The following is an 11205-nucleotide window of genomic DNA, read 5'->3' on the forward strand; positions in this document are numbered from 1 at the left end:
TTTATTTCTGTAAATTTGTCTTTCAGAACCTCCTGAGATCGAATTGGATGCAAGCATGAGGAAGTTAGTCACAGTCAGAGCAGGATGTCCTATCAGACTTTTTGCCATTGTTAGGGGTCGCCCAGCACCAAAAGTCACCTGGAGGAGAATGGGTATTGATAATGTCATCAGAAAAGGACAAGTTGATCTGGTTGACACTATGGCCTTCTGTGTCATCCCTGATTCAACACGTGATGACTCAGGCAAATATTCATTGACGCTTGTCAATGCAGCTGGAGAAAAGGCGGTGTTTGTGAACGTTAGAGTTCTGGGTGAGTAACCAGAGAACTATCTGTAGACATTGTTTTAATTATATTGTATGTTCGTTACAGAAATCTTTATGCCCACTAATGCTGATGTTTTTGAGCACAAAGAAATGTATTGGCTAATGCTATCTCTGACTGTGTAACATCCTGTTAGCACCTCTTAATTGTAACTTGAAGAATTTACAAAAAGAAAAGACTTGCATAAATTGAAATTTTGTTACAGATACCCCTGGACCTGTGTCGGACTTCAGAGCTTCAGATGTCACCAAGATGTCATGCCATCTTTCATGGGCACCTCCAGAGAACGATGGCGGTAGCCCAGTGACTCATTACATTCTGCAGAAACGTGAGGCTGACAGGAAGACCTGGGGAACAGTCACTGCAGAACTAAAGAAAACTAGTTTCCACATAGCTAACCTTGTACCTGGAAATGAATATTACTTTAGAGTAACAGCAGTAAACGAATATGGGTCAGGTGTTCCAACTGACATACCAAAACCAGTCCTAGCAACAGATCCCTTAAGTAAGTATACTTTTATGCATATTTGATTGTTTTGTATGATAAAGTAAGATTTTGGATTTTTTAAAGTAGTTATTTCTAAACAGGATAATGCCACTATCTAGTCAGTGTCATAAATATTTGCATCAGTTACTTTCAGATAACACATGTGAATGCAGTATCTTTGCAATCTTTCAAAATTTTCCTCTTTTCTATATTTTACTTATTGAGTTAGCATAGATAGCATCCAATAATTCAGAAAATCTTGGTAATTCATTGTTTAATGTTTCTTTTCCTCTGCCCCTCCTTCTCCTCCCCCCATCCACAAAGGTGAACCTGATCCACCAAGAAAACTTGAAGTTACTGAAATTACAAAGAACAGTGCTACTTTAGGCTGGCTGCCACCACTGCGTGATGGAGGCTCGAAAGTTGATGGGTATATTGTTAGCTACAGAGAAGATGACCAACCAGAAGATCGTTGGACACAATATTCAGTAGTCAAAGATCTCTCCATTGTTGTAGCTGGTCTGAAAGAAGGAAAGAAGTACAAGTTTAGAGTAGCAGCTCGAAATGCTGTTGGAGTAAGTTTTCCAAGAGAAACTGAAGGAGTATTTGAAATTAAAGAACAACTCAGTAAGTAACTAATTAAATATTACCCTTGTTACAATATTGTCTTCAGCAATAAAATAGGCGAGCATTCTTGTTCCTAGATTGAGACCTAAGAAGTCAATTACTTGATGAAGTCATTTTGAGGATTCTGATTAGCTGTACTGGATATTTTCACAGGTCAAAAAGGATGAGCATGAATCATTAAAGAATTTTGTGTGTATGGTTTCAGTTGGAACCAGAAGACAGGAATTAGGGAGAAATAATACATACATCCAATTAACTTAAAATGAAAGAGAAAAAGGGAACAGTAGGTTAATATTAGGGAGAGAGATAAGTGGGCTTTGAAATGGTTGTTATTTTGAGATAAGAGAGAAAAAATTGCTACTATTGTAGAGTAACTTGGGAATGTAAAGCTAAAAGGAGGGAGGACATACTGGCCTAGTGGAGTACCTCAGGCACAGGAAGACATAGGAGTGTGGGACAAATAAGAACAGCCTCCTTCATCTGTGATATGGAAAGAGGTACAGGATCAAAAGAGAATGAAAACTAGCCAATGACAAGAAGAAAAGTACACTAAACATATGGCCAGGCATCTTTTGGAAGAAGGTGACAAATTTTGTGCAAAACATGAGAGAAGGGGCTCTAGTTGAAGAGTAATTCAAAGGTAGTAAAAAGAAAGGCTGTGGAAACAGATTTAATTCAGTGAGAATTTCAGTTTTTCTTTTCTTCTCCTTCATGTCTGTCTTGTTAGAAAGTCAGCAGGAACCCATCTATACAATAGGTTATCCATGACAAATTTCATAGGAGTTGTGTGATTCATTAAGTGTGCAAGAAGGAAATCCAAACTCAAAATTTTTCTCTTATAATCTGTATGAGAATATAAAAGTAAGACTGGCATGGATATTGCACACTGCAAAATCTCTAGTTGTTCATAAGTGGACCAAAATTAAAAATTTTCAAGTCATTCTTACTGGTTATTCCACTTGAGATGAAAAGAACTTTCACATGAAAGCATAAGAAAAAGTGAATTGATATGTCACAGAAGTTGAATTTATATGTCACTGTCTGTTTTTTTCCAGTCCCACCCAAGATCCTGATGCCTGATCATGTTCACATTAAAGCTGGGAAGAAGCTGAGAATTGAAGCTCATGTATATGGAAAACCTCAGCCAGTCTGTAAATGGCTGAAAGGAGATCAGGATGTAATTACATCCAGTCGCCTTGCTGTGCATAAAGCAGAAAAGTCTTCTGTACTTATAATTAAGGATGTGACTAGAAAAGATTCTGGTTTTTACACTCTTACTGCAGAAAACAGCTCTGGTACTGATAGTCAAAAAATCAGAGTGATAGTCATGGGTATGTATCATTTAATTATTTTTAAATCTGATTTTATACAAAACTAGTTTTAGTGTGTTCCAGTGGTTTCCATTTTCCTTCATAACTTTTTCTCAATGTGTTTCTTTGTGTAGATAAGCCAGGTCCACCACAGCCTCCATTTGACATTTCTGAAATAGATGCTGATGCTTGCACTCTTGCATGGCATATACCTCTTGAAGATGGTGGCAGTAACATTACAAACTATGTAGTTGAAAAATGTGATGTAAGCCGAGGAGACTGGGTAACAGCTTTAGCTTCTGTCACAAAGACAAGCTGCAGAATTGGAAAACTGATTCCTGGAGAAGAATACATGTTCCGTGTTCGCGCTGAAAATCGTTTTGGGATTTCTGAGCCACTTAATTCTGACAAGATGATTGCAAGGTTCCCATTTGGTATGTCAGATTTGCACAGCAACATTTCTTTTTTTTTTTTTCTTGCTGATAAAAAAGCATGTGATTGATACCCATCTTTGTATTTCTGTATCTAGATGTACCCAGTGAACCAAAGAATGCGCGTATTACCAAAGTTAATAAGGACTGCATTTTTGTTGCCTGGGATAGACCAGATAGTGATGGAGGCAGTCCAATCACTGGTTATCTGATTGAACGCAAAGAAAGGAACAGTTTATTGTGGGTGAAAGCTAATGATACAGCTGTGCGTTCCACGGAGTACCCTTGTGTGGGGCTCATTGAAGGTCTTGAGTATGCTTTCAGAATTTATGCACTGAACAGAGCTGGAGCAAGTAAACCTAGTAAACCAACTGAGATTGTCACAGCAAGGACACCAGTCGGTAAGCCAGACAAACCACTGAGTAGCAGCAGACTACTGTTTTTATGGTCATTTTCAATGTAGCTGCAATTCTTTATAATCTTCAGTCAGTTTGCACTTAAGTTTTCCCGTTTGCTGTGAGTGCATTGTATAGTTGTACTGTAGACTGGATCCAGATCTATTAAAGCCATTTATTAATATAGTAGCTATTAAAAAAAAAAAAAGACTAAAACGTGATCTTACTCATTTTAGATCCTCCTGGAAAACCTGAAGTTATTGATGTTACTAAGAGTACTGCATCATTGATATGGACAAGACCAAAGCATGATGGTGGTAGCAAGCTTATTGGCTACTTTGTTGAAGCTTGCAAATTACCTGGTGACAAGTGGGTCCGGTGCAATACAACTCCACATCAAATACCTCTGGAAGAGTACACTGCTACTGATCTGGAAGAAAATGCTCAATATCAATTTAGAGCAATTGCTAAGACAGCAGTTAATATTAGCCCACCTTCAGAACCTTCTGATCCAGTGACCATTCACCCAGAAAATGGTGAGAAATGCAAAAGCGTTTGAGAACTCTGATAAGAGTCTATCCATATTGAACTAATACTCCTGAGAAGAATGGGATGCTTACCTCTGACTAGACTGATTAAATCTTGTGCTCTTTCCCTTCAGTTCCTCCCAGAATAGAGTTGGATCTATCTATGCAATCACAGCTAACAGTAAAAGCTGGAACTAATGTACGTCTGGAGGCAAATGTGTACGGAAAGCCAATGCCAACCATCACTTGGAAGAAAGAAGGAGAGCTTTTAAAGCCATCAGAAGGTGTTAAGATCACCACTAAGAGAAATCTTGCTACTGTTGAACTGTTCAGTGTTAACAGGAAGCAAACAGGAGACTATACTATTACTGCTGAAAATGCAAGTGGATCGAAGTCGGCAACCATTAGGCTTAAAGTACTTGGTAAGCTAAACACTGTCTGTTAGTAAATGCATTTATGGTTAAATGATATAGCAAGAGCTAGAGCTATAACAAAGTGTTGTTGATTCTTCTAGATAAGCCTGGTCCTCCAGCCTCCGTAAAAATCAAGCATATGTATGCAGATCATGCAATGCTTTCTTGGGAGCCTCCTCTAGAAGACGGAGGTTCAGAAATTACTAATTACATTGTTGACAAACGAGAAACAAGCAGACCAAACTGGGCCCAGATCAGCGCCAACGTACCCATTACAAGCTGCACAGTGGAGAAACTAATAGAAGGGCATGAGTACCAGTTCCGTATATGTGCTGAAAACAAATACGGTGTTGGAGACCCTATTTTGACTGAACCAGCAGTTGCTAAGAATCCATATGGTAAGTGTTTAGCAGGCTATCTTCACGAGTCACTGTTTTTTTGTATACACATATGGATATCAACATAACTTTCAAATAAATCTTCACAGATGTACCTGGACCTTGTGATCCACCGATAATCAGTAATGTAACAAAAGACTTCATGACTGTTAGCTGGAAGCCACCAGCTAATGATGGTGGGTCCCCAATAACTGGTTACATACTTGAGAAGCGTGAAACTAAAGCTCTTAACTGGACAAAGGTAAACAGGAAGCCTGTCATCGAAAGAACTGTTAAGGCTTCAGGACTCCAAGAAGGAACAGAATATGAGTTCCGGGTGATAGCATTGAATAAGGCTGGACCTGGCAAGCCTAGTGCACCATCCAAAGCAGTGTATGCTCGTGATCCTCAATGTAAGCTGAAAGTCTCAGATATTTTCTGTGGTATTTCCAAATTCTTCTGTACAGCATTTGGTATGATTAACTTTCTGCTATTTTAATTCTCAGATCCTCCTGGCCCACCTGCTTTCCCAAAGGTGGTTGACACTACTCGTAATTCAATAAGCCTGTCATGGAGCAAACCAGCATATGATGGTGGAAGCCCTATTATTGGTTATCTAGTAGAATCAAAAAGAGCTGACACAGACAACTGGGTCAGATGCAATCTTCCCAAGAACTTACAAGCTACGCATTTTGTGGTAACAGGGCTGATAGAAGATACAGAGTACCAGTTCCGCATATATGCTGTCAATAAGATTGGATACAGTGATCCAAGTGATGTTCCTGATAAACACGCTGCCAAGGATATTTTAAGTATGTTCATTGAAAATATATTACCACATTCACTTTTGTTTTAATTCATGGGATGGCTTCTAAATGAAGGGTTTGTCACAGATCATTTAAAAAAGGATTAATTTGGAATGTGGCATTTGTCAAAGAAATGTAGTTTAGAAGTGGCTAATTAAAAAAAAAATGGGGCAGTTAGGAACTGAGAAGAATCTTACTGCCGTCTGCATTTTTCATCTGTATGTCAGATACTCTTCCACCTCCTATTTTTAATCTGTCTAATCGTCAATCAGACTTTTCAGGTAGTCTTCCTGTCTTCTAAATAATTTGAAGCCAAAATTATTATCCTAAAGATCTGTGTGTGACACTTTGTAAGCTGGAACACAGGAAATTCCATCTGAACACGCAGAAAAACTTTTACTTAGAGGGTGACAGAGCACTGGGGCGGACTACACAGAGAGGCTGTGGATCTCCTTCTCTGGAGATATTCAAAACCTGACTGGACTCTTTCCTGTGTAACCTACTACAGGGAAACTGCTGTAGCAGGGGGATTGAACTCGATGATCTCCAGAGATCCCTTCCGACTCCTATGATTCTGTGACTCTGTGACACTTATTCCTTAAGAGCCGTGCTGGCTTCTGTATGCATTTTGCCATAGGTAGAAAAGCATTGCTTCACAAAACTGCCTTGGTTCAAGAAAAGTAGTACAGACTTTGAAACTCCTTTGAATTATAGAGGAAATGAGAGTCCTTTTTATATGATATATGTATATGATGGAAAAAGCAGAAGAAAAGCAAGCGAAATTGTTGGAGGAGAAAAAGCAAAGTTTATGAATGATCTTGAAATGAGAATCAGGACACAAACTCGCTGATATTATTATGGACAAAAGAATAAATTGGTTACTCTAGTGGAATGCCTGTGAAGTGGTACTTCTTCTCAGATAAACTTTTGTGATAGTCTTAAAGGTAATGTTTTAATCACCTCATTTTTGTCTAACAGTTCCTCCTGAAGGAGAACTTGATGCAGAACTAAGGAAAGTCCTTGTACTACGTGCTGGAGTCACAATGAGACTTTATGTGCCAGTAAGAGGACGACCACCTCCCAAGATTACATGGTCTAAAGTGGGTGCCAACCTAAGAGACAGACAAGGATTAGACATCAAGTCAACTGATTTTGATACCTTCCTGCGCTGTGAAAATGTAAACAAATATGATGCTGGAAAATACGTCCTCAGTCTAGAGAACAGTTGTGGTAAAAAGGCATATACCATTGTTGTAAAAGTACTTGGTAAGTGCCAGAGTTTTCCCCAGTATAATATATTTGATAATTTTTTGCATTCCATTTACTAAATCAAATCTGGGGGATTTGTGTTTATCTAGACACTCCAGGCCCTCCTGTTAACCTTGTTGTAAAGGAAGCATCTAAGGATTCTGCCTATATAACATGGGAACCTCCACTAATTGATGGTGGCAGTCCAATCACAAATTACGTCGTTGAAAAACGTGATGCAGAAAGAAAGTCATGGTCCACAGTAACAGCAGAATGTCCAAAGACAAGCTGCAGGATTACTAACTTAGAAGAAGGCAAATCCTACTTCTTCAGGGTTTTTGCTGAAAATGAATATGGTATTGGTGACCCTTGTGAAACTCGTGATGCTATTAAGGCTTCTGGTAAGAAAAATCAATCCATTTCTCCTATTTTGGCATTCAATTCATTTTTATTTTTAGCTTGAAAGGACACTTGCTATGCTTTTCTTCCTATTCTAGAAACACCTGGGCCAGTTGTGGATCTAAAAGCTTCAGCTGTAACAAAATCATCATGCAATTTAGTATGGAAAAAGCCTATCAGTGATGGTGGAAGCCGTATTTTTGCATATGTTGTGGAGGTTCTCAGTGGTGAAGATAAATGGCAAGAAGTGATGCGATCAAAGAACCTTCATTTTTCAATGAGAGACCTAAAGGAAGGACAAGAATACACTTTCAGAGTGAGAGCCCAAAATGATGCTGGATATGGAACTCCAAGGGAGCTCACAATTGTGGCAAGAGATGATGTTGGTATGAAGCAACTTAAAAGATAATTCACTTACCGAACCTCATTTATTTCACGCTTAGCATCATTGCTATGTATACATACAAATCAGATGCCTCTAAAAGGAAGAAAGTCTTCGCTGTGAGGGTGGTGAGGCTCTGGAACAGGTTGCCCATGGAAGCTGTGCACACTCCATCCCTGGAGATGTTCAAGGCCAGGTTGGATGGGGCTTCAAGGAGCCTGATATAGTGGGAGATGTCCGTGCCCTGAGAGGGGGATTGGAATTAGATGATCTTTGAGGTCCTTTCCAGCACACACCTTTCTATGATTCTATGAAAAGTGCATCTGAATTCTATCTCAGAGTTTACACTTCGTTTAATAATTGATCTGTTCATATTTTTTTTACAGTGGCACCTGATCTTGATTTAAGAGATCTACCTGATCTGTGCTATGTAGCTAAAGAGGGTAGCAATTTCCATCTTAAAATACCTATTAAAGGCAAGCCTTTCCCAACTGTTACTTGGAAGAAAGATGAAGACAAGGTACTTACGGAGAGTGGAAGAGTTGCTTTTGAATCTACAGCAGTAAACACAACACTTGTAGTACGTGACTGCCAGAAAGCTGATGCTGGAAAATACACAATCACTCTGAAGAATGTTGTTGGCAGCAAGGAAGGCACCATTTCTGTGAAAGTTGTTGGCAAACCTGGCATACCAACAGGTCCAGTGAAATTTGAAGAAGTCACGGCTGATGCCATGACCTTAAAATGGGGTCCTCCAAAAGATGATGGTGGTTCAGAAATCACTAACTATGTTCTAGAGAAAAGAGATAATGTAAGCAACAAGTGGGTCACTTGTGCCTCTGCAGTCCAGAAAACTACATTTAGAGTTACACGGCTTCATGAAGGAAATGAATATACGTTCAGGATCAGGGCTGAAAATAAATATGGAGTAGGCGAAGGTCTTAAATCTGACCCTGTCATTGCAAAACATCCATTTGGTAAGTAATCATTATAATATTCAAAATGTTTAAAAAAGGTTTTAGAGGTGATACGTATTGTCAATGATGCTGCATCTTTTCATATTGATTAGATGTGCCTGATGCTCCTCCACCCCCCAACATCGTTGATGTTCGACATGATTCTGTATCTTTAACTTGGACTGATCCCAGAAGAACTGGAGGTTCACCAATCACAGGTATATTCCCAAAAGCCTCCTTACTATTCCAGTTCTTAATGCTTCTTTCTACTTGTTGAAGGTGTTTACGATTCAAATTGAGGGAATGATTGATTAATTTCACTGTTTTACTTTCTACTCTTTCTGTATGATGAATCTTTTAAAGGCTTAATTTTAAAAGAAGGAAGTCAGGAAGAGACTAACCAAGAGAGTTTTATTGCAGAGTGCCAAAACAGCCAAAGAACAAGTAACTATCTCAACTACATGTTACATCATTTGGGGTTGTACAATTTGCATTTACAAGCATCTCATTGTTTCAGTTAGATACATCTGTAATGTATGTCCACATCCATTTCTTAATCTGGTTTTCACTGTTATCTTGTGCAATTCCTACATGACATGCTATACAAATAGTATGATATTTTGCAAACCTGTGATAAATGAAGATTTATAGAAAACCTCTCGTTTTCATCTCACCATTTATCTTCTAGGTTATCATATTGAATTCAAAGAAAGAAATAGTCTTTTGTGGAAGAGAGCCAATACAACTCCAATAAGAATGAAAGATTTCAGAGTGACGGGATTAACTGAAGGACTAGAGTACGAATTCCGAGTAATGGCAATCAATTTAGCTGGAGTAGGTAAACCAAGTCCACCATCTGAACCTGTTGTGGCACTTGACCCTATTGGTAAGTTTATGAGGAGAACAAAATGAAAATTCTGAAAGCTGAAATCACTGTTGTTTGACCATGGTTTACCGTTTTTTCTTTAAGATCCTCCTGGGAAACCTGAAGTTATCAATATAACGAGGAACTCAGTAACACTCATTTGGACAGAACCAAAATATGATGGTGGACATAAGCTAACTGGCTATATTGTTGAAAAACGTGATTTGCCCTCAAAGACTTGGACTAAAGCTAATCATGTGAATGTTCCAGACTGTGCATTCACTGTAACTGACCTTACTGAAGGTTCCAAATACGAGTTCAGAATTAGAGCCAAGAACACTGCTGGGGCTATCAGTCCTCCATCTGAATCCACAGGAACCATAATTTGCAAGGATGAGTATGGTATGTAGATGGCATCAAAATGAATTCTATCTGAATAATTAATACAATGCCAAATCCTTTTTGTTGTAGTTGTTGGTTTGTTTGTTTTTTACTATCTTCTTTGTATAAGAATTGGGTTTGTTTTGTTTTGTTTTGTTTTGTTTTTACAGAGGCGCCAACAATTGTTATTGAACCTACGTTGAAGGAAGGTTTAACAGTGAAAGCAGGAGATACAATTACGGTATCTGCTATTAGTATCCGTGGCAAACCACCTCCAACTTCAGCATGGTCAAAAGCTGGAAAAGATTTTAGACCATCAGAGCTTGTGCACATTGAAACTACACCCACTTCTTCTACCCTAACCATCAAATATGCAGCCAGAAAGGATTCTGGAGAATACACAATCACTGCAACCAATCCTTTTGGCACTAAGCAAGAAAGTGTACATGTGAAAGTTTTAGATGTTCCAGGACCTCCAGGGCCTATTGAGATCAGCAATGTTTCAGCAGAAAAAGCCACTCTTACATGGTCACCCCCTGCAGAAGATGGTGGATCACCAATCAAATCATATATTCTTGAAAAGAGAGAAACTAGCCGACTGCTCTGGACATTAGTTGCTGAAAATATCGAGAGTTGTAGGCATGTTGTTAGCAAACTCATTCAAGGAAATGAGTATGTTTTCCGTGTCTCAGCTGTAAATCAATACGGCAAGGGTGAACCAGTTCTGTCAGAACCAGTTAAAATGGTGGACAGATTTGGTAAGTTGAACAGGCTAAGAGGTTCAAGTATGCTTTTAATAATCTCTGAGGACTTGATTTTTGTTTGAACTTTGTACTTTTTTCTTCTCTATCAGGTCCCCCTGGTCCTCCTGGAAAACCAGAGGTAACAAACGTGACTAAAAATACTGTGACAGTTACTTGGAAAAGGCCAGTAGATGATGGCGGAAGTGAAATCACAGGTTACTATGTGGAGAGGAGAGAAAAGAAAGGTTTAAGATGGGTCAGAGCAACAAAGAAACCAATTTCAGATCTTAGATGCAAAGTAACTGGTCTCCTGGAAGGAAGTGAATATGAATTCCGTGTCAGTGCAGAAAACAGAGCAGGAGTTGGACCACCAAGTGATGCTTCAAACTCGGTCATGTGCAAGGATGTTGCATGTTAGTATCATGCCTTTTCTTTTTCAAGTGGTGGCTGGGGATAAGTGTAGACAGTATAAGAGTGATTTCCTCTGTAATATAGTGATGTAACATAATGTGATATTGTATCTTTTCCTCACTTT

General features: G+C 38.8%; 1 protein-coding gene across 1 annotated transcript in view; it reads left to right on the forward strand.

Annotated features, from left to right (window-relative positions):
* The window catches only part of LOC110400102 (titin-like), a 243014-nt gene that overhangs the window by 184359 nt on the left and 47450 nt on the right, over nucleotides 1–11205 (forward strand). The window contains exons 203-222 of the mRNA XM_021399719.1: nucleotides 27–311; nucleotides 529–828; nucleotides 1135–1437; nucleotides 2493–2768; nucleotides 2882–3181; nucleotides 3277–3579; nucleotides 3810–4109; nucleotides 4235–4522; nucleotides 4615–4911; nucleotides 5001–5303; nucleotides 5397–5702; nucleotides 6675–6962; nucleotides 7055–7345; nucleotides 7442–7729; nucleotides 8112–8702; nucleotides 8795–8899; nucleotides 9370–9567; nucleotides 9652–9948; nucleotides 10098–10685; nucleotides 10781–11083. Coding sequence (XP_021255394.1) covers nucleotides 27–311; nucleotides 529–828; nucleotides 1135–1437; nucleotides 2493–2768; nucleotides 2882–3181; nucleotides 3277–3579; nucleotides 3810–4109; nucleotides 4235–4522; nucleotides 4615–4911; nucleotides 5001–5303; nucleotides 5397–5702; nucleotides 6675–6962; nucleotides 7055–7345; nucleotides 7442–7729; nucleotides 8112–8702; nucleotides 8795–8899; nucleotides 9370–9567; nucleotides 9652–9948; nucleotides 10098–10685; nucleotides 10781–11083 — 6210 coding nt within the window. The remainder of the gene's footprint in view (nucleotides 1–26; nucleotides 312–528; nucleotides 829–1134; nucleotides 1438–2492; nucleotides 2769–2881; nucleotides 3182–3276; nucleotides 3580–3809; nucleotides 4110–4234; nucleotides 4523–4614; nucleotides 4912–5000; nucleotides 5304–5396; nucleotides 5703–6674; nucleotides 6963–7054; nucleotides 7346–7441; nucleotides 7730–8111; nucleotides 8703–8794; nucleotides 8900–9369; nucleotides 9568–9651; nucleotides 9949–10097; nucleotides 10686–10780; nucleotides 11084–11205) is intronic.

Source organism: Numida meleagris, chromosome 5 (assembly GCF_002078875.1).
Source record: "Numida meleagris isolate 19003 breed g44 Domestic line chromosome 5, NumMel1.0, whole genome shotgun sequence".
In the NCBI taxonomy this organism is placed as follows: domain Eukaryota; kingdom Metazoa; phylum Chordata; class Aves; order Galliformes; family Numididae; genus Numida; species Numida meleagris.